Below are 23,381 nucleotides of genomic sequence, written 5' to 3'. Positions count from 1 at the left end.
GCACATCTTAAGAACCATTTTTCTTCTGACTTAACATAGCTTTTTGAAAACTGACAGAAGAAACCTAGACAACAAAATGGAGAGCCTAAGGTACTGGTGTGGACCCTGCCGACAAGGTGTCTTTATGAGAACACAGCAGAATAGCCATAGTCAGAAAAATACGGGTACTGGAGGATGTTAACTATTCCTTAAACTGAGAATTTTTTTACTGATGAAAGAAAACCAGAAGTACAAAGAGGCTTCAGACAAGTAAGTTGTGGAGGTATGATGTGATGATGGCATAATTTTGTCTTCAGAGCATTCAGAAAGTTTTTCATTTTCCAAAGTTTTCCTTGATTTTCTACTGTTAAAAATGTCCTAAAAATAATAAAGCATCTAGAGAAAGATAGTCAACCACCTAAAAGCTGTCTCTTCTAGAAATAAAAGCTGAGCAAAAGGGGTTGCAGATGTTTAGAAAATAACAGGACCAACTTAATCTATTTCTTACTGTAGATCATAATAGTATGTTCAGATATCTGCAAGTAAATACACAATTACTGTCTTCCAGGTGTTTGTCTGGGCCCTATAGAAACCACCTGATTTCCTATTTGTGAAAGACGCTCCCATTAAAATCTTGAGATTTCTCCTGCTGTGCTGTAATTTTCCTCATTGCCTAAATCCCCTGATTGGTTCTGTATCTTCTTGCAGCTGTGCTTAAACACTTTTCTGCCTTGGTCTCCAAAGCTCTGTGCAATTTCAAGTTTACGGTCTGGCTGGTTCCTTCCTACGCACTACTTGCACACCCTCTTTTTGCCCAAGGCTTTCACAGCTTACAATGCATTTCTTTTATCCTTGGGCTGGCGAGGCTCCGGAGCGCCGGGTGAGTGTGGAGGGAGTTGGCCGCCGTGCCGCTCTTCCCCACGCAGGGGCCCAGTGTGCTTTTAAATTCACGCGTGTGAATTTAAGGTAGCGTCTCGCTGCCCTCACGGACTTGGTGACTTTTAAACGGCTCGTCTAGCAACCGGCGTAGCCGCGGTTACAAGTCTTGATGTTTATCTGGTGTGTTTTACAAGTCCCTGCTCGTTCCTGCGTTCAGTTTCACACACATCTATAATGTAAATATTGTGATGTTACACCAAAGCAGTAGTTTTTCAAAAGGGAAGTTAAGAAGGCATAGCTAAAAGTACGTATGCTTTTGAATCTGCTTAGTGTATTCGATAGAGCTTCACCCAAGGGGACAAGTGTAGAGCAGGTGGGCTTGGGGGTGGGTGCTTTTTTTTTTTTTTTTTTAAACTGAATGGGTGAATATTTAACTTCTGGTGGAATTGTGAATTTGAAGGTGGGGAGTTACTTGGAACAGGCTGGCTTCCACCTCCTGGGCATGTAAACAGCTGTTCTTGCTTCCTGATGAATTTTTTATTCCTGAAGCAGCAAAGCAGTCTTGCATTTCTTCAGTTTCTGAATCTCCCCATCTTCTGTGAAGAGGACAGGTTTTTAAATATCTCTGGATTTCAAAATATTCTTTTGCAATTTATTTTAAAATAGTTTGGGAACGTACTGCTTCCTATATTCTTTCATGTTTGCTCTAAGACTTTTCCTAGTAAATTCTATTGTTTTCGGGAAAATGACCATGGGTTTTGGGAGAGGGGAAACTGCAGGAAAGGCTTTGGAGGACTGTGGACATTTGTATGACCCATGTTCCCTTAGCATCCTGCCTATGCAGAATTAGGCCCTCTTCTGTGCACCCCATCCCATCTTTCCCTCTAAGAGCAGTTTTCCAATACTATAAGCCAACTTTAGCTTAAAACACCTTCAGAATTTTAGCCAAAAGCTTCCTGGGGTGTGGAGTGGGGAAGAAAGTGCCATCTATCAGCAAAGTCTATCAGTAGAGCTTGATTTTGCTTGGTACATCTTCACGCTTGCACAGGATCCACTGGGTGTCCAGGTTGCATGTTGTGCTGCTGTGCAGCCAGATATCAGGCTCATATATTTTATTTTGGGTTGAGGTGCTGGGGTGCATCATTGTTCATTCTTCAGCAAATGATTGTTGTTTTCCTTCATACAGCTGGTTGGGTTCTTTTTGTTAACAGAGAACATAGATGCTAAATGCCATGAATTACATCTCAGTGGTGCAGACTGTCAGTCCATTTAGCTTTCACATAGGCCTCTTTGATCATACTGAGCTTTTTGTCCAAACTCTAATTTAAATTGGCTTGATCCCAATTTCTTCAGCACTGCAAGAGTACTTTTTATTTCCATGTTCAGAAAGGTGAGCAGAGTTGGGGATGCTGCAGCACAACAGAATGCTGCATTGGCATTGTCCCGTAAGGAAGAAAAATGTGTTGGACCATAGGGTTCATAGACCAGAAAATGCTGAATATAATAGATTACTTTGTCTGAAAGAGCTTGATTGCCACGTTCTTAAACTGTAGAATCCTGTTTCATAGCTCAAAGAGGTCATTTGATATTTATTAATATGAAGATGAGAAACACTGAATACTAAAGAAGGATGCCAGTGATGGTCCCCCTCAAAAATACCTTTGAGGGTAATAAAGAAAGTGCTGGCATTCTTTAGACTGGACAAACTGCATTCAGCCTATTTCATATTGATGAAAGCAGGCTAGGTTTTAAAATATTTACTCAGCAGTCATTAAACCATGCATTAATTTTCAACCTATGAGTAACAGGCAGTTTAAAACAAAACAAAACAAAAAGGAGCATTTAATCAGCATTCAAGAATAGCTGTAGTCCTCCTAGGGAGTTCAGTGCATGTTTGCAAAGGAAATTTATAGTGATGACGTCCTGTTTGGAGCCAGCTTCTGTTGGCTTTTTCTAGGAGACTACCTCTGGTTTGTCATGTTGGAAATTCAGGGCAGTCTTTGCATGCTGGAAGGCTACTCCTGCTTTGCTCAGAGAGCATTTATTGTTCCTCTTTCAGTGTCAAGGCTCTGCAGAGGGGAGGATCTCGCTGACCACAGCAGTAACTTCATAGCTGCTTATTTCAGTCTGGTGATAGTGCCTGGTGGTTTTGCTGTTGCTGTAAGAAAATTCTTTAGGTGTCTTTTTTTCTTTTTACCTTGTCATAAAAGTTTGCAGTTAGTCTTTAGCTGATTGCAGAAGGTAAGAATTTTGTCTTACTCATTAGAACTTTGTGTAAAAAAAAAAAAAAAAAAAAACAAAAAATACCACTGCTAGTTTTCTGGTTGTCTTGACATCTTTTTAAATTACTGCTTGTATGCCAACATACAATAGTTTACCTAAAGAAATTGTTAATAATCTTGACTTTCTTCAGATGTCTCGGTGCTAGCAGTTTTGGAAGATGTACAGGTTGTTTTGAGGATTATTGGTTTCTTTAGCTTGCTTTATACATAGACAGATGAGAAGTTTAAAATTACTGACATGTAAGGAGGGAACATTTTCTCAGTTTCTCTCCTTTAACTCTTCCTTTACCTGCTGCTTTCCCCACCCTTTTTGTGGCTTAGGTTGCAAAGGGTTGGGAAGACACAAACAGCTTCAAATACGAGATTAAAATCTTGAATCTGTCAGGAGTGACATAACATTCAGTACTTGGAATATCACTTACTTAAAATCCTCTGAAATCAGTTTGCATGGTTGCCACTGTTTCCTTTGTGTACGCATGGGCTGTACTGACAGATCAACTGAACTTCCATCCATTTTGGATAATTTTTTGTTACAGGCTGTACCTGTCAAGAAGTGTATTTTGACAGCAGATATTTCCTCAAGGTCCAAATCTGTGCATGCATTTCAGTAGGATTTATATGTAATGTCACTTTTTCTGATTTATTTTAGTACTGCAGGATGGAACATTTTACAAGACAATTGAATTAATACTGTTAAGTATTGCTTGGCTTTGCACAAAGCCTCTGACTAATTAGTCATGGGATATCTTCCCCTACCCTCCTTGTTTTGAAACTTCCTCACTTCGAAAATTGAACGGCCTCTTGTGTTTGACCTTTTGTTCCAGCTGTACAAAGGTTGTAACCGCACTGCAGTGAAATCTAGGAAACATATAGATAGTCTTATACCTTTGTCTCGCATGTAGGAAAACCAAAATTCATCTCATGCTTTCTCCCAGCTACTAGAAACAATACAAAAAGAAAATACAACACACAGAAACCAATCCCACTTCAAAATTCCTGTTTCCAGTTGTGACAAATTATGCCAGTGTTTAAAGTCTGTGGCATTATGTAAGATGTGTTTTCTAGGTTAATGCATTAAAAACAGATAATGTGATTAGCCCAAAGAGAATGTGGATATTAGTTAGCTTTCTTGTCCCAGATATGTAGCTGCTAGAAATCTTGTCTCAGTTTTTGCTGGAGCCAGAATGCATTAAAAGGGCACACTCATAAAGCAATCTAATTAGTACAGCCAAATAAATATTGGAAATCAAGGGTGGGGAAGGGGGAAAGTGGTGGAAGGATCCTTACATGTTTTTGTTTCTGTTCTGTCTTCCAAACGCTTGTGCTGAACTCCCAGAACAGCATGTGTACCTTTCCTTTTTCCTAGAGGACCATACTGTGCTCTTAGGAGCTTACTGATATGCTCAGATAGCTGAGGGACCAAAACTGGTCTGCTCTCAACTGGCTTGAAGCACAAGTGCGGCTAGTAGGCATTTGCTTGCATTTCACTGGGTAAAACATGCAATTATAATTGTGGCATGTAGATGCATATGTTTATATATGTATATGCATGGTTTATGTAACTGATGGGAAAACACCCTTGCATTCACTTTGAATATACCTAAATATAGTTCTCAAACTTTCATTTGTAATAGCCATGCTTACAGGAATGAAGGTAACCACTTTTTAGTTATATTCCTGAAATGCACCTCTCGTAATACTTATCACCCATTCTGCATTGCTCTTCCACACTAAATAAAATGTCACACCATATAGCTCATTCCTCTGTTGCCCAAAGTTGAACGTGCTTTCTCTACCCCAGCTACACAATGAAGCTTAACACTACGCATAATTATGAATGATGTTATAAAATTAGATTGTGAATTGAACAAACGGAAAAACTGGTCCGTATTGAGATGTAAGGTTTCTGAACTTGTCTAAAGAATGTTTTTGAAGTGCTCTTCCTTGGATCACACTGAGTAAAAATGTGTTTGGATATTTATCATAAACTTGTGGTGTTTGCCTTGGACTACATTAGTCAAGTTGTCTGAAGGTCTGTCAGACAGCATGGGGAAGTTGCTGTTTGCCCCCTACCTCTTGTCTTCTCCTCTGCACCCTTTTTGAACTAGCTGACTAGTCCTAAAGGTTTAATTCAAAACTAAGTCTTCTAGAATAATAAATTGTTTAGCGAAGAGGCTGAATAGTAATGTTTAACTGTCTTTACAGTATGGAGAAGAGTGCAGGAGTAAAACATACCCTCCTTCAGGACCAACGTAAGTAATCTGATTCAACTTTTCTAACAAATTACAGAAAAGCAGTGATTTGCAAGTTGGAACAGGGGTGGTTTTTTGTAACTTGTTCCTCTTGCAAATATAGAAAATGCTAGTTACAGGTGGGAAGCACTTATTTTGTCAAATATGTTCTCAAAGCCTTCTTCAAATTTAAACTCTGGTACTTATCTTTCAGGTTCAAAGGGAATGTACCCACATACATCATAAATCTTGATTTACCTCCCAGCAAAAGATGGGATAACTTGATGCACGACAAAAAGACAGAGGTATGAAAGGCAGAGCTTGCTTTGAAGCTTAGCAAGTATAAAACTAGCATGTGTCCTTTTACTTTGAGAAAAGGTTTGGAGAGGAATACTTGTGCTAAAGTTCTCTGAAAGGAATAATATTTCTAGTTGACTTTTCTGATATGGCTCTGCACTAGAATAATTGCATGAGTCAAACATTTTTCTGTTCAACACTTGATCTAGCAGCATCAAGTATAGGGGTGCTGATGTTTGGGATGTAGAGGCATAAAGCAGCCTTTCATTTATCAAAGCTCTTTATTCATAAAGTAGTACAGAATGAAGGGGGAGGAGTACACTAAAGGGACAGCCTCAGTAAACTGATGTGAAACTGAGGCAACATCTCTTCTCCTCTGCACATTCCTGTTTCTCTCTAAACACTGCATGGGGTGTTTCTATCTAAACACTGCATGGCAAGGGGGAAATGAAGAAGTTCCTTTTCAGGGATGCTGGTTCCAGCATGGGTGCTTACACAGCAGAAATATTTTTTAAAATACTCGAGGCTATTTTATACTACTTAAAACAGCTGTTCTTCAGAAGGTTGCTGAAAATTCAGTAATACTTAATTTCTCAAAAAAGGCCAGGGATTTTTTGCTATATCCCTGCTGGCTTTGACCTTTCAACTCTGAAAGCCAGACAAATTTATACTATAATATTTATTTTTAAAGTCTCATTTAAGCCAGTGGGTGTTGGAAGCTTCAAGCTGCACCTTAAATTCTGAAAGGCTTTATCTCACATGTACTTTGGAGTTAGATCACATAAGAGTGACCATTCACATGTTGCAAACAGAAAGCATGTGCTTTTATAAGGCATTTATTGGTTCTTTTTGGCTTCAGGAACATCAGTGCTTAAGCACAGAGCTTCTAATTAATGTTTTTACAGATAGAATTCTGAATGCAGAGTACTAAAATGTGATCAAAGGAGCAGAAGATGAGGATGGCTTTTTCCTGGAGTTTGTTTTCTCCAATAGAGGGACATGGTAGAGTTAACCTAGAAAAGTTATTTGAATAAAGCTTGAAGAGTAACTCCTTAGCAGGGAGTTGGGTGTGTTTTTTCTCACCAAGAACACCACATTTAGCACTTTCTTTAAATATGTATTTGTTCAGCAAAATGTTTTTTTTGAAAAGTATGTGAAGGAGTTCTGTTAGTATTCTAGCAGTTCTTATGCTCAAGATCTTTTATTCAATAAAAGCGCTTCTTTTCAGCTGAAGACTGTGGTCCAGAATATTAAAGATATAGCAAACACCTTCTTCCCCAGCGGCAAAGTTGTTGACATAGTGGATAACAAAATAGTAAGTATTTTCAGCTTCATTATTTTATTACTGTTATGCTCTGACTACCAGAATTAGAATGCTACTCAATTTGGCAATTAAGAACTTTACAAGTGATAATTCTTCCACTTGCAGAAGGAAAATGCTTTTTTGAAGAGTTATTCTGAAATTTTCCCTTCTTGACTACTCAGAATTCCTCTGAAACCATTGAACCTAAAATGCCATGTGTCTCTTCCTCCTCCAGTTTTTTCTGAGATCTTTTCAAGTTTGGTTTAGTCATGCTAGACATGTATGGTGCTGACTTAGTCACAGTTGCAAAACACTTCACCGAACTTCTCTTTGCCATGTTCAACTCCTTTTAAACAGCAGAGTAAAATCAGGTTTTGAAAACTGTAGCAAACGTCTCATTACAGGTGCAACTTTGACTAGGCCTCATCTTAAAAAATAATTTGGTTCTAATTAAATTAGGCTTTGGCATAGAATCAGGACAGGAGACAACAGTGTAGTGCTAGAGACAGCAAAATGTCAAATCTGCCCCCCATCTTTATTTACAGCAGCCTTAGGTCATGCTGCCACTCTTCATTTGTATTGCTGTGTGCCTGCATGAGGTTGACATGAAGGTAGTATATACAGTCATGCCAGTGTGTGAAAGTTAGGAATTCCCTTAAACGCTGACGTCAAGCTCAGTTCCAGTTGAGCTCTTAACACCTAAGAGTCCTACTTCACTCTGTTGTATGTACTACTGCTCATGATAGTTAAGATACTGTGCTAATCTCCATTGTTCACTTGGCAGTATTTTGATAAGTAATTGTTTTTCCTTTCCCTAAGTATGTACTTGTCTTCCAAGTACTCTGCAAACATCCTCAAGTTCTACACGCTGCAGAGGAATTAAATGCTCAATTTAACAGTTGTGGGAAGGATGTACCTATTGGGGAGAGGTTTGTTATAAGTAAAAAAACAGTATTAATTTACACAAACAATGTCCAAAACTTTTTGTTTCAGGCTCATCTGACTGCCACACTTCCTTATCCTTTCAATGAAGAACTCCAAGGGATTGCAAATTCATCTGGGATCCCTTTGGGTAATAGTTTCGAGCACTTTATTGACATAGTGGAAAATAAGGAATCCAGGCTTCTGTAAGATTAGTAGGTGTACCAATCTGCAGTATAGTTATAGTCATCTGTGACTTTAACAAATAAACAAAGTAGATAAAGTAATAAACTGAATCTCACACTAAATGAAAACAGTATTTTAGAGGAGAATGGCAGTAAATCACATAAGTCTTTAATCAGGCTGGGACTTCTCTGTAGAGCTTTGGGAGTTGAGTTTTGGGTGCTGGAGCAAGTCTCAGCTCCTGTGCACCAGAATTTGGGGGAATCCTTGATTCTCATTGGTTTCCTATTCAGCTGTGTCTGCTGCTGACATACCAAGGAGGCAGGGCTGAGTTTCATGCTGTGCTTTCTTTTCTTTGTGATCTTTGCCACATCCTGCTATCTTCCTTCCGCAACTCCTGCAAAAGAATGCAATTCCAGGTGAGAAGTAGACACTGAATTCTTCCAGAATTGAGACTGAGAAGGTCCATATGCTTCCCCCGTACAGGAGCCAATCCACTGCTTCCGTTGTACAGGAGCAGTACATCTGGTGTTAGTCAGCAGCTCTTGTGTGGGAATAGTGGTACACAGAGCAGCTTGCTTCTTTAATGCAAATTTTATAGCTTGTTTTGAAGTTCCCAGAGGAGGAGGAAGCAATGACTGACAGCTTTCTCTATGGTAAGGCAGAAGGCCAACAGATTCTGATCCTTCTGTCTGCCTTTCAGGAAGCTCTTGATTTTGCTGAACCAGTTTTGAATGAGGTTTAAACAGAAATTCTTACGAGAAAATATTATGTAATGTTGAACTCTGTAGTATGCTTTTTTCTAACCATTCCATGGAAAAATTGTCAAACTATTGTTTCTTTTTGTTCTAGGGGAAATTGTTATTTTTAACATCTTCTATGAAATTTTTACTGTATGTACATCAATAGTGGCAGAAGATAAAACAGGTAATGCATCCCAGAATAGTGTTATCGTTTTTCCCTTATGTAGGAGAAGGTCCACCTCAATTATACAGTCCTTCTCAACTGCAGACAAGGTCTATTAGAAGAGACTAAAAGCAATGATAAGAAATGGTATTCCTTGAGAAAGGAATTAAGAGCTCATAGGTGTCTTAGGTTAAAAAAAAAGGAAAAAAGACTTTTAAAGCTGGTTTTGTTGGTTTTGTTGAGGTTTTTTTGTGGTGTTTGGGTCTCGGTAGTTTTAATAGGTGGCATTTGTTTTCCTAGGAAACACCAGCCAGACACCTGATATTTTCTCAGTGCCATGAGGGATTCTAGTGGAGTCCATTTTGTATTTAGTTTTATGCATATTGCATATGTATGGCGCTAGAGAAAATGGAAAGTCTGTTTTAAGAAAAGAGACGTACTCAGTTCAGCAGTCTTTATCTGCATCTGTTCCAGCTTAGGAAATTTCTGAGGGTTTCTCAGAGAGCTTACAAATGTCTCACTTGTAGAGGAAGCTCAAGGTATTGCCGTTGCATTAAGATAATGTAAAGAGCATCTGAGGCTGAGATGGACTGCAAGTTTACAAGATTACTTGATTTCAGTTATGGCAAAACACTTCTCTGATCAAAAAACCCCCACCATTTTTCTGTGCTTATTGAAAAGGGGAACTAGACAATGGTGTTTTCCCAGCTTACCTTCCCATGTATTTTTCCTGCTTACTCGTTTCCTGGTTTTCTAAGATTAAATTTATGTCTCTTTCTTTAGAAAATTTATTTGATTATTTATTTATTGTTACATAGGGAAGCTGTACCATGCCAGAAACTTGGATTTTGGACTCTTTCTCGGGTAAGTACCTAAACTTGTGCCTTTTTAAATTTTTTTTAAACCCAAAGAAAAAGCTGAACTTGAAATTTCTACCCACATTCTTTGAGTCTAAATGATGACTTGGTTGTTATTAAGACTGTAACACGTAATTCTCCACTGCACATTGTGAAAAAAGGCTAAAATGAACAAAAGGATTGTTCTGCTGATCTTAGGTCAAACTACCCTGAGCGTGTCAGGAATGACCTTGTAAAACAGTTTTGTTCCAGTGTTACTTGGTATTTTCTCGGCTCCAGTTAAAACTGTCTTGACTCAAAGAACAGTCCCTGTAACATTACCTCTGAGATATGGTATATCTTGTTCTTTACATGATGGGACAGAAGCATGAATTTTAGTATATGCAGTGAAATATAGATTGGATTTGGGCTTGGTTTTGTGGTTGGTTGTTTTCCAGATTATTCCCATAGCTACTGTACTGTGCTCTGCTAGTACTTTCTGTCATTAATCATTTCTACTCAGAAGCCAGTGCTCTGTATTTCACTGACCTAACATTGTAATTCATTTGGATACAAACTCTGTAGTTTGCTGCCCAGTGATGGATTCTCTTTTAGTTCTCATTTCATCTCTCATGATCAGGTTGTTCAGTTGTTTGCTTTTATTATCCCAGTATATTTTGTAAGGTCACTCATCCAGATGACTCTCAATGCCCAGATGGAATTTAAATGTCCATCTTCATTAAAATTCTTACCTGCCTATCAAAAACACAGATGTTGTCAACTGTGACTCCCCCTGTCCCTTTATTTGGCTTGTGTTGAACTTCTTCCACTTAGAAATACTGGGAACATGCTCCCTGAAAATTAAGGCAACTTTCAAAGCTGTTCCCAAAACCTTGATTGTTTTCAGAGAATTTAATGGTCTTCTAGGTGTTCTTTAGCACCCTTTTGCCTAGAAACTGTTCTGGCTTATTTTACAAACTATAACTGGAACTTCCCTTCATGTAGAAACAATCCAGTAATATGTGGTTTGTTTTCTCCCTTTGAAAAATAAGAACTTAAGGCTCATTCTGCTGCAGAAAAAACTACCCATGCAGGTACAGTAGACTTGGTGTTACAGGCAGTACCCGTAGCAGCCTTCCTTTGGCAGCAGGAATAGAGCAAAGTTATGTGTGTTCAAAACAAACCAGCTGTAATGGTGGTGCTGTTGAATACTGAGTTATATATATACACTCTTGGTTCAAACAAAATTTGTTTCTTTTCACTGACTAGCCTATGTCTTCAGACTTCCTAGCTGTTCCTTACTGTGCTGCTCAGGTAACTACTGAGCGGTGGTGTTGGCTGACATGCGTAAGATCAGAGGAGAGGCATCATACACAGGAATTCTGTGTGCTGTGAAGAGAAGTTTTAAAAGCTATGGAGGGAGGGAAGTTTCAAATGCTGTACCGTCTCCTGCAGGTGGGATGTTAAAAATAATTCCTGGACTATAACTCGGGAACTGAAGCCTCTAGTAGTAAGCTTGGACTTCCAGAGAAACAACAAAACAGTATTCAAGTCTACAAATTTTGCAGGATACATAGGCATGGTATCTGGAGTCAAACCAGTAAGTATGGGGAGAGGGCTTTGTCAATTTGTTAATAATCCTTCAGACTTTCCTTTAAGATATAAATTTTCCTGCTTTCAACCTCTGCCTTGGGATGTTTTTTAATAAGTGACCTCTTAATTGTTGTGGTACACAGTAAGAAAGGTAGAATAAAACAATGCTGCACTCTTCCTTGTAAAAGGAAATTGCCCAAATGAAATATTTATGTTTGGACAATTCTTAAAAACAATGTTGAACTCTGAATACAAACAGGAGCGAATACAAAGTGCTCAAGTGATTGGAGTTTCTTGCTAGAAAATAGATGTTGCTGTGATCCCAGAGGTGAAATGGAATACTTGTGCTGTTTTGATTCCTTCTCCAATCCTTCCTGGAAAATGAGTCCATTGCAAGATTTTATTTTTTTTTAAACTAGTCACCTGAAATCTGGGGTCAATCTGCATCTTAAAAAACAGCATTACAGAACTCTACCAAGGTCTCCAGTTTACCACAACTCCTTTTCTACATGCTCTGCCTTTATTCTCTATTACAGGTGGCCCTTTTCAAAGTAGAGCCCTTCTGACATAAATCCCTGCATTGTATCTATTTATTTTTGTCTTCTGGTCAAATAAATTGGGAAGAGTCCAATGCTGAAAATAATCCAGTATAGCTGAACTCCACTTTCCTCCAAAGGAAACACTAGTTGAAGACTGGGATTTGAGTTTGAACTGCATGTTGCAAGTAGTGTGGGTTGAATTGTGTACAGCTGCATGCCCATGTGAACAGCAATAACATATCAGGGGGTACTTAGCACTGGGACTTAAAAGTCTGCCTTTGGACTACAATAGTATACAGAGGTCTGAGAAGAAGGTTACATACAGCAGGGGAAGGAAAACTGGTAATTCAATGATGCTCAAAGAAGCTCCATTGGCATATAAATTGCAGTGTTGCCTCTTGTTTATTACCGGTATTAATGGGCTGGCGATGGATAAATGTTGGCTTGTTTCATGCTTTTCAGGACTTGTTCACCCTGACAATGAATGAGCGTTTCAGTCTTGATGGTGGTTATGTTGGTGAGTAATGCTCATTTCTTTCATTATTTCTGGATAAGTTTTCCAGACTTTGGGAGTACCAGTTACCTTAATAAACAGGCACACAAATGGTGAAAAGATTGCAGATGAGTAAGACAAAACACAGTTCATTTTAAAGGCTGTGAGAGTTAGAATAGTGCGAGTGAACCTTCTGAAAACAAATTATTGTAACCAGTGATATTTTGCAGGAATCTTCGAATGGTTTCTTGGTAGAAGAGATGGTATGTGGATGGGCTTTCTTACAAGAACGGTATTAGAGAATGCTACAAGGTATTCAGATCCCCCGCCCTCTCAATATTCTACAGCTTTAATCAGCTTTGCTTTCAGCTGGTGTGAGTAACGTAGATGTACACTTAGTATCTAATGATAGAGAATCTTCCTAGAAGCCTTAACGTTAAATAGTTCTGATTTTGCTGGTGCACTGTGGGGGAAGGAGGCATGACACATGATCCCTTAGAACCCCTCAGATTGTTCTCAGATTATTTTTTTTTTCCTAATGTACTCAGATACCTATAGGTTCATAGCAACTTTCTGTATCAAAACACATCCAACAGGTAGTAGTATATTATAGGAAGTAAACAGAAACAAAGCTCTCATGGAGTAAATAAATTTAGTGGAATATGACACAGCATATCATCATTTTATACCTGTTTTAAATGCAGAAAAAGTGCAAAGAGCACCTCTCAACAACCATTCTTGAAGTACAGAGTGGAGGAGCTTTGCTTAAATGTGTTTCTTCATTGTGATACAGTCTCCTCATATGTGCATAAAAGGGGAAGTAACTACCCAAACTTTTCCTAGGTCTGTGAAACTCCAGTACTTGAACCATTTATAGCATTTAATAGTCCAACACTACTTTGTTATCTGCAGTTACCAGGATGCAAAAGAGAAACTGGCAAAAACAAGACTGTTGGCTCCAGCTTACTTTATACTGGGTGGAAAAAATTCTGGAGAAGGGTGTGTGATAACTCGTTCCAGGACAGCTACTCTGGATATCTGGGAGTGAGTATGCTTGACCTGACATCTGACTCAGCCTTCCAGAAGAGGACAGGTTCCACCAATAATTGTCCCCTATGTTTCTTGTGACTCCTGTTGTGCAAGAACTCACCTCTAGCATCATAGAAAAATACCACAGCAAGCCCCCAAAAAATCCAGCTGTATATAGTACATACTATATATGTACTTACTACTTACAGAATACTTAAGAGAAGCATAACACAAATATATCCCTCTTTTCCAGCCTTGATATCAAGAAAGGCACGTGGTATGTGTTAGAGACAAACTACGATCGCTGGAAGCCTCCGCTAATCTTGGATAATCGTAGAACACCTGCAATGAAATGCCTGAACCAGACAATGCAAGAGGTAAACATCCTCTGAATACCTCACCTTGCTGTTTTGAAACTCCCACATTACAGTGCTGACCTGATACAGCCAGGAGCATTCAGGGCATTAGCAAGCACTGCTGTAATGACAGAAGTGTCTTAACGGTTTTGTGACAATTTATGCTTCTGGGTAATAAAGTACCAGCTGGCTTTTTACACAAATGTGCTTTAGTCTTAGGCTTTCTCTTTAGCTAGGTGGGTTTCTTGCAAGCATTTCCTGCAGTTGTATACAGAGGGGGATAAACCTGGACATACTTTGAGAGAGATTTTCAGTGTTTCCTAGGCTGTTTTTGTCACCAGTGAAATTCAAACACACATTGTCAGGCAGCAAAAACTGACACTTGAGTGTCCCATGCTGTACTGAGATCTGGTCTGCTCAAGTTTTTGCAACCCATGTTCTTCTGATCTCAACATGTAGGAGTATCACATACTCTTAAAGCTTTGTCTTATCTAATTGAGCAGTTCTCAGCATTTACACTAACAGGTTTGTGTCCAATAACATCAATCTATTATTTTCTTTCAGAACATCTCCTTACCAACAATTTATGATGTTCTCTCCACAAAGCCTGTCCTCAACAAGGTAATGCTTCAATTTCTGCAGAAAGTGTAGAATGGGGGGCAGACTACTGATTACTGTACACCTGAGGAGAAGGTCACAGTGGTATATGCAGGGCTTTGTTAGGTGAAAACATGCACGTAAAACCAAAAACAAATTCCACATTACTTTGTGAAAGCAAAATGTAATTGCTGGGATAGCTGTTTTCTAAAGGCCCTACAGCTTTAAAACTCCGAGTAGTCTGAGCCCTTTCCTCATAGCTGGCTCTGGTCTGAGGCATCATTTGCACTACAGACATCTTAAGGACCCTTCTAACCTGAATTAACCTGTGATACATGCCTTTTTAAGTAGCATGAAATAAGTTAATATACTGATGATTTAGGCATGCTACAGGCATGTGCTTCTTGTAACAGAGGGTGTTTTAGTCTGAACTTGAGATTTTGGTGTTAGGAAAAAAAAAAAGATAGGGGTGAGAAGAGTATTTGAGTGATAAAGTTTAGTCACTGTATTAAGTGGAAGCAGCATTCTTGGCTGAGTACATAAGCTTGCATCTTACTGACTAAATAAGAGAAATGCTCATTTTAGTTGAACTGTTCAGCTAATATCAGAGAGTTTTTCACTAATTGCTGTAATGAGGCTTTCTCTCTTTTTTTCTTTTCTTTTTCCTTCTTCCTCCCACCTGTCTGTTAGCTGACTGTGTGCACAACGCTGATGGCTGTGTATAATGGTCATACAGAGACTTACCTGCGGGAATGCCCAGATCCTTGTAGTCCTTGGTAGTCCTGTACCTTTCCTGTGTTGGAAGCTGCTTGTCTGAATTGAAAGTCCTCCAAGAAAAAATACTTCTGGAAAAAGATTCCTCAGTCTAACTCCTTTCTTCAGAAATCCAATAGCTATATAGAAATGTCAATGAGCTTCTAACAGTGGAGGACCCTGTCTCACAGTGGACTTTCTTGCTTCCTGATCGGCAGTTCTGCTGATGAGAAATGTATTCTAATGAATGTCTGGTTTGATTTCAGCCATTTCTGCCAAATGAGTTCAGCAGTTAGCTCTAGATCTCTTCAGTCATGACAGTATTCTTCGTCTGGTTTGTTGGTTTGTGGATTTGGTGGGGATTTTTGTTGATTGGTTGGGGGTTTTTTAGGTTACAATACTTCTAAAGCACACATGAGTTAAAATGGCACCTACCAAGCATGAAAAAGAATTGGGTGTAAGAAGGCAATCTGGGACAGTACAATTCTGTTATTCTTTCCAAAGCACTTAAGATGAATTGCTAGTGTTCTGGTCCAATATGAGGATATGTCTGAGATGCTCTGTTATAAAATAACCTACCAAGTGTCATACCTAGTCACAGAAACAGGGTCTTGGGGAAATATCTAAAATGAGATCTGAGCCAAAACATGCCTTTTACCTGATTTATAGATCTTTTGCTGAAGCTCACTCTTGGCCTGTTAACACATTTTTTAATATATATATTTTTCTGTTCTCTCAAAAAAATAAACACTAATACAGTAAATATTTTTTTAAGAACTGCTTTCTTTGACTAAAGTACACGTGTACTGATTTCATACCTCAGTGGAAGTCACCATGCATGTTTACATATCACATGGAAGAAAGGGCATTCACTTCCAAACAGACTGATTTTAAGTGTCTGAAAAGCTGATAGCTTTCTTAAACTGACAGTTAAAGCTATTACCATAAGGCAATAATGGTTGGGTTGTTTGGGGGATTTTGGTTTGTTGGTTAGTTTTTGGAAAGTGGGAGAGGGAAGCTATGTCAGACCACACCATTGGCTGGAATTCAAATTAGTAAAGGTCCTTTAAAAATAGAAATATACTAGGAAGCAGATAATGAAGAGGGCAGTAGTTTTATCTGTGTCGTAGACTGCATTGCTGGGACTAGTTTCCAGTGCCAACTCTTGTGTTTTATAACACTCAAAGAGAAGACACTGGAGAGTAAACTTAGGGGCTGGTATATATGGTGGTTCACTTGTAATCTTTTCTTAACCATCCTAGGAAAGAGTTGTGAATCATATTCCCACAGAGCCATTAACTTAAAGTTGCCACTGGTGTAAAGGAAGTGTTTGCTGTCTCTGGTTTCTGCAGAGATGGTATTGATATCTAAATATAACTATACATGGTATTTCTAACTAAAACCTGCAAGTTCATGACATCCACTCACAATGGGATTCTTGATAGCCAGGACATGCAGAACAGTATTAGTGTAGTGCAGAAGTTCAGAACAGAGGATACTACAGTTTTGTGTCCCAAACAGTAAAGGCTACTATATTTTTTTAATAATTGCAAATTTAACAGAAGTCTACAGAAGGGGAAACAAGTTATTGCCTATAAATCTGAGATGCAAAGTCAACTTTCATCCAAGTATGACTGGCTAAGTTTTATTTAGTATTGCTTCCTTTTCTAAAAGAAATACTAAAATTTCTCTAAGGCTTTTGATACGGTTCCCCACAGCCCCCTCCTAGAGAAACTGATGTGTTATGATCTAGACAAGTGCTCTGTGTGATGGGTGAGGAACTGGCTGACAGGCTGCACCCAGAGGGGGTGGTAAATAACTCCTTCTCAAACTGGCAACTTGTCACTAGTGGAGTCTCCCAGGGATCAATATTGGGCCCAATGTTGTTTAATATCTTCATAAGTGATCTGCATGATGGGATCCTGTTGAAGATTGCCAATTATACAAAACTGAGTTGAGAAGTGGACACTTCAGAAGGCAGAGCCACCCTGCAGAAAGACCTGGATAGTCTGGAAGAGTGGGCTAATGCCTTATGAAGTTCAGCAAGGACAAGTGTAAGGTCCTGCACCTGGGAAAACATAATCCAGGAGTGCAGCACAGGCTGGGATCCACCTGGCTGGGAAACAGCTCTGTGGAAAGGGACCTGGGGGTCCGGTGGGCAACAAGCTGAACATGAGTGAACAGCTGCTGCTGTGGCACAGAAAGCCAATAGGATGCTGGGCTTCATCAACAAGAGCATCACCAGCAGAGATAAAGTCATTATCCCACTCTGCTCAGTATTTAAAGGGTGACTACAAAGAAGATGTAGACTCCCTTTTTACAAGGAGTCACATGGAAAAGCTGAGGCATAATGGGTACAAATTACTTCTGGGGAGATTCCGATTGGACACAAGGAAAACTTTTCACAATGAGAACAATCAGCCATTTTTCAAGGTTCAGCTGGACAGGGTGCTGGGCCATCTTGTCTAGACCATGCTTTTGCCGAGAAAGGTTGGACCAGATGATCCTTGAACACCAGCCTAGTATTTGATGATAACCTTTAATCATCCCTTGTTTCAGTAACTAGGTTACCAGCTTACATCAAACTTTGTTCATGTTAGAGGTCTCCCTCCATAAACACTTTAGCCGCTGATAAAGAAATGTGGCTTCTGGTTGAAGAAAATGAAGCACTGATATTCTAGGCCTAGAACAATGCCTGTAGTAGCATAGCAGAAAGCAATTCAAAGGGTTGTAAAGCACTGACAGATTGAGAGGACACAGAAAGCAGCATCCCACTACTTATACAACTAGACTAGCCCTTTTTTTGTCTTAAATATTTTTAAACTGAAGTATGCAAGCAGAAGCGTGTTAGCATGATTGTACTACCAGAATCCATTTTTAATCTCAGTCATGAATGTTGAACCTATGTAAACTGAAATCAACTAACAGCATGGTTTAGATTAGGGAAAAATGCATGTATAGCATAAAATGCAGCTTTTGGGACATTTGATTCGTATAAAATGGTTAAACCAAGTCAAGTGCTATAGTCTGTACCATGAAGAGCACATCATATACTTCCGAGTTTGAAACTTAATCTGGTAGGAGGTTGTTCAGATTTATTTGGAATTAGTTGCATAACAGCCATAATCAAATTACTTTGTCATTTAAAAATAAGTTTACTTGCTTAATTAGTCCTGTCCCACTTTAGCGTATGTGGAGCAAGGCAGACTATTTACAGTCATTAACTAATGAGCTTTCAGTATGTCCCTTGTGCAAGACAGTCCACGTTTCCACACTGGAAATTGCTTTACAATTGCAAAAGCACAGCTAAACCCCATGGATGTCCGTCCAGAGCCTGAATGCCTATGCCTGCCATTGTCTAAAATAAACAAAGCTATTTAAAAACAAAAACCCCAACAAGCTGTGTCTTACTGTGTCTGCCTTCATATAGAAAAAGCAATGAATGTGAATGCTTATTGGATTTCATTTTCATCTGTCAACTCTGAAAGCACTTGTTCTGAAGGTTTTCCTCAAGCCCAGTATGTTTAATTTGCTTTTGTTACAAATAGATATCCATTTTTAACATCAGTTTACTGCCTCCCCCCTGCTGCTGCTGCCCTAAGCATTGTCATGGAAGCTAAGACCGTTTCACTGAAGAAATGTGTACAGCCACTTGCAATTTGGGGATTTAATTTAGTTGGGTTGTTGTTTTTTTTTTTTAAACAGACAAAGAATGAAAATTGGTATGTGTCTTCATATTCCTTTGCTGTGCACATAGTTGAGGTACCTCACAAACACCAAGAGGGTGGTCTGATTTTTTTTTTTAGCTTTAACATACTTTATTATTATTACTGCATAGTCTAGTTCTATTAAAAGTCAGTCCTTTAGCTTCCAGCAGATTTTTTACTGTTAATGTAAATACAAAAGAGTTAATCCAGTTTATTCTGAACTTGAAATAAGGGGTTACAGGAAAGACAAAGCATTTGTTTGGGCACTGACATTTAAATGCAGAAAATGTCAGTTTGCCAAGAAAATTTTACACTCCTACAACTTAAACAGATGCAGTGAAGCCCCAAACCATTTCAGAGGAAGAAAGAACGGTATCTCGTATGTCAAAAAGCAAAACATTGGTAGCTAGTGAGCACAGGACAATCCAGGAATGGCATTTGATTTCATCAAAATCAAGCAGTAGTTTTGGGACACACATGCAAATGAGTTTGCATTAGAGTCAGTTCCAAGTTAAGGCTTTGCTTAGGAACAAAACTCCATATCAGCAGCCACAGATGTCCTGGAAAGTTTCTGCAAGGAAAGTAAATCTGCAAGAGTAAGTAGAAGCCTTGCGCTGGAGCAAGCAGGCATGATGGAGAGTAGGCTGACCGGGAGCAGTGGAGAGCTTTAGGCAGGCACTACAACTAACAAACTACTCCTCCCTCCCAGCACAAACACCTGTCCTACACAGCCAGCTCGTGGAGCTACAGGTGGAAGGAGAAAGAAATGTGAACAAAAAGTTCAAAAGCTTAGATTTCACCTTAGTGGCAACAGCTGGCAAATGACCTGCTTATGCCACAGATCATCAGATGGATTCTTCTGCTTTTGGAGGTGAGAAGGGCACACCCAAGCTCTCCAAAGAAGCAAAACCTCTCATCCTTTGCACCAGAAGAACAAGATGAGGCAGAAAGAGTAATGCTCAGTCTAGCCAGTGGCAGAAACCACACTTTGCCTTGGGAAGAAAACTCCAGATATTTATGCATTTTATAAGAAGCTGCCTTTGACTGTTAAAAGAGTCTGGAAACACAACATGCCAGTTGGCCAAATACTGCGATCAAGAAGCAAGCAGACCATGCAGTTGCTCCCTCTAAGTCTGCCTGCCATTTTTCAGACCATTGTAACTTGCAGTATCAAAGATTTTAAAGGGCTTTTGTAGCTAAGTCTGCTCCTACACTCTGTTACTTGGAGAGGACAATAATTATAAAGGAGTTAGTCTGTTTACATACTGAGAAGCACTGTACTCAGGACATTTTCTGATCTACAGTGAATCAACTCTGAACTATATTAATTGTATATAGGACAATCTCGCTCACTCTAATTTATTTTGCAAAGTGTGTTCTCCTAGGTCAAGGGTTATGCATGAGCAATAGCAGAATCTCACTAGTAAGGCTGTCTTTGTTGGGTATTCTGGATTTAAGGTAACTCCAGTCATAAGGCTGCTTAATGTTTTCCACTGTTAGTCTTGTCTTTCTTTGAATCTCACTACGCTTTCTCTATTAGGTGGATACCTAATGTAGAAAATATTCATCCCTGGACTTTTCCCTCTTCATATGGTTCATCTTGTTAAGAAAGATAAACAAAAAAAAACCCACTTTTTTTTGGTCTGTAGTAAAAAAACAATATATATATATATAAAAGCAATGAGTTGTAGCGAAGTGCTGAAGTGCCATCTTGGTTTTTAAGCGGAAGTTTATTTTTGGTACCTGGAGGTGTTTGGATTAGACATAGCCTTTTCTGAGGCTATACCCACCATCTGAATTACACCAGTATTTAAACCTTTGAGTAGCTATATATAATTTGCCTAAGCTTAGTTCCCAAAATACTACATCTGCATTCCTGCAAGAGGTGGACATGCACCATCCCCTGAGAGCTGGAAACAGTTCTCTTAAGACAGCCACGTCCAGCTCTAGAAGGTATGCTTTCAGCATGAACCAGGCAGTCAAAAGAAGCAGAAGTGGCTGGATGGAGAGGGGAAAACAGGGGGGAAAGGGTGAGGGAAGAGAAGAGCAGGAGCCAGAGTGTCAGGAGATGTCAGAGGAAAAAGGAGTAGAACAGGAAGACAGCTGAGAGTTGCAGGCTATGAAGATCCAGCAACTGCAGTATATTCCTCTCCTGACCCCATTAATCCCTGTATTAAGCACTCGGCTGTCATCTGAAACCCCAACTAAAATGTGCCTCCCCACCCACAGCAGCTGCTGTTACCACATTTTTTTCAAATTATGCTGAGAGACAGTAGATCTAAACTGATCCTCTAAGAATAGAACATTGAAATTAAAAATACAGATTATCTCAAGCGCTGTTCTTTAGATTTAAAAGCAGTGTAAATTACATTAAAAGTATACTAAGGCTGTGAAGCGTCCAGAAGCCAACAAATGTAGCAGCCACTCATTCCCCTTCCTTTTTGAATGAGTTTCTTTGTATGGTCCCAAAATTCCTTTTACGGAGATCCTTGTTTTCCTCACTGCACAGGACAGGCTGCATTCTTGTGATGAATGAGGGTGGCATAATAAAGGTTTCTGCTTTGTTCCAGCTTCCAAGACAGTAAATAAGATAATGCCTTGCAAGAGAAAGGATGGTGTTACAGACCAGGGAGGTCTAAGTACATACTGGGGCAGCTGAATTCTCACCCCTTTTCTGCCAGGTGCTGCACAGGCAACCCAGTAGGTTGCGTTGTTTGGCCAGTACCTGGACTGTGATACCTATGGTTGTATTTTGGAAGTACTGATCACAACAGCAATCAAGACAGAGGGAGCTCTGCTGCCATCGTATAAAGTACTGTAAAATATATACTAATTTTTTACATCTCAGTTCAGGCTCTCAAAATTATCCAGCACTCTTGGTTTCAAATTCTATACCTCAGAGATCACAGAATCATCTAGGTTGGAAAAGACCTTGAAGATCATCCAGTCCAACCATTAACCTAACACTGACAGTTCCCAACTACACCATATCCCTCAGCACTGTGTCAGCCCGACTCTTAAACACCTCCAGGGATGGGGACTCCAACACCTCCCTGGGCAGCCCATTCTAACACCTAACAACCCATTCTGTAAAGAAATGCTTCCTAATATCCAGTCTAAACCTTCCCTGGCACAACCTGAGGCCATTCCCTCTTGTCCTATCACTTATTACTTGGTTAAAGAGCCTCATCCCCAGCTCTCTGCAACCTCCTTTCAGGCAGCTGTAGAGGGCGATGAGGTCTCCCCTCAGCCTCCTCTTCTCCAGACTAAACACCCCCAGTTCCCTCAGCCGCTCCCCGTACGACCTGTGCTCCAGACCCTGCACCAGCTCCGTTGCCCTTCTCTGGACACGCTCGAGTCATTCAATGTCCTTTTTGTAGTGAGGGGCCCAAAACTGAACACAGGAATCGAGGGGCGGCCTCACCAGTGCCGAGTACAGGGGTCAGATCCCTTCCCTGTCCCTGCTGGCCACGCTATTGCTGACACAAGCCAGGATGCCATTGGCCTTCTTGGCCCCCTGGGCACACTGCTGGCTCCTGTTCAGCCGGCTGTCAATCAGCACCCCCAGGTCCCTCTCTGACTGGCAGCTCTCCAGCCACTCCTCCCCAAGCCTGTAGCGCTGCTGGGGGTTGTTGTGGCCCAAGGGCAGCCCCCGGCATTTGGCCTCATTGAAACTCCTCCAGTTGGCCTCAGCCCATGGCTCCAGCCTGTCCAGGTCTCTCTGCAGAGCCTCCCTGCCCTCGAGCAGATCAACACTCCCACCCAACTGGGTGTCATCTGCAAACTGACTGAGGGTGCACTCGATCCCCTCGTCTAGATCAGCAATAAAGATGTTAAACAGGAGTGGCCCCAAAACCGAGCCCTGGGGGACACCACTTGTGACCGGCCGCCAAATGGATTTAACTCTGTTCACCACAACTCTTTGGGCCCTTATAACACAGGCATGATATCCTCCATCCTTCTAGATATCAGGAAGATTACAACAAACTAATCCAAAAAGTGGTCTAAAGCCTTCAGACAAAGTTGATTTAGTTTGATACCAGCATGACTTCAAGGATCATGGAATTAAGCAATTCAGGGAGAGCACCATAGAAAAACTGATAAGAAAATGAACCATCTCAATGCAAGGTTTGGACGGTTCACAAAATACACTGTGTTTAGAACCACACACTGAGTGCTGAACATTAACACCCCACATGTTGGCTGAGGCAGAGATTTTGTGAAAGGGCCAGCATAGAGGGGGGGAAAAGAAAAAAAAAAAGTGATTGTGTGATTAAGAGCCCTGTGTGTACAGGTCAGCAGCTTACATATGGGCACTTGCTATAGTCCTGGTGTTTTCTTATTTTGCAGTGCTTGAATGTGTGAGCTAGACAGCTAGAGATTTTAGTTTTTGAACTGAGGGCTGGGTATCAGTGTGGAGAATATAAGATACAGAAGAACGTAGCACATGCCTGCCCAGGGAAAGGCAGAAGAGCAGCTGTTCAGCCTGGAGAGGAC

General features: G+C 40.1%; 1 protein-coding gene across 1 annotated transcript; it reads left to right on the top strand.

Moving 5' to 3' along the window:
- The first annotated feature begins 76 nt into the window (after window positions 1–76).
- ASAH1 (N-acylsphingosine amidohydrolase 1) lies at window positions 77–15,956 on the top strand. Its single transcript, XM_026846986.1, has 15 exons — window positions 77–90; window positions 219–249; window positions 5,346–5,392; window positions 5,586–5,676; window positions 6,897–6,983; window positions 7,965–8,043; window positions 8,928–9,002; window positions 9,800–9,845; window positions 11,273–11,417; window positions 12,412–12,466; window positions 12,673–12,754; window positions 13,355–13,486; window positions 13,725–13,848; window positions 14,392–14,448; window positions 15,115–15,956. The coding sequence occupies exons 1-15, from the start codon at window positions 77–79 to the stop codon at window positions 15,202–15,204; spliced, it is 1,155 nt and encodes a 384-aa protein (XP_026702787.1). The 3' UTR covers window positions 15,205–15,956.
- The last annotated feature ends 7,425 nt before the right edge of the window (window positions 15,957–23,381 follow it).

This window comes from Athene cunicularia, assembly GCF_003259725.1.
Source record: "Athene cunicularia isolate RWA chromosome 4 unlocalized genomic scaffold, athCun1 chr4_part1, whole genome shotgun sequence".
Classification (NCBI taxonomy): domain Eukaryota; kingdom Metazoa; phylum Chordata; class Aves; order Strigiformes; family Strigidae; genus Athene; species Athene cunicularia.
This window is presented reverse-complemented; position numbering and strand designations above follow the sequence as displayed.

What these genes read in the sequence shown, in the direction of transcription:
- ASAH1 (XM_026846986.1), top strand. An exon ending in TCTTGATGGTGGTTATGTTG is followed by an intron (nt 12,467 to 12,672) that starts GTGAGTAATGCT and finishes GATATTTTGCAG; the next exon opens with GAATCTTCGAATGGTTTCTT. An exon ending in GCTACTCTGGATATCTGGGA is followed by an intron (nt 13,487 to 13,724) that starts GTGAGTATGCTT and finishes CCTCTTTTCCAG; the next exon opens with CCTTGATATCAAGAAAGGCA.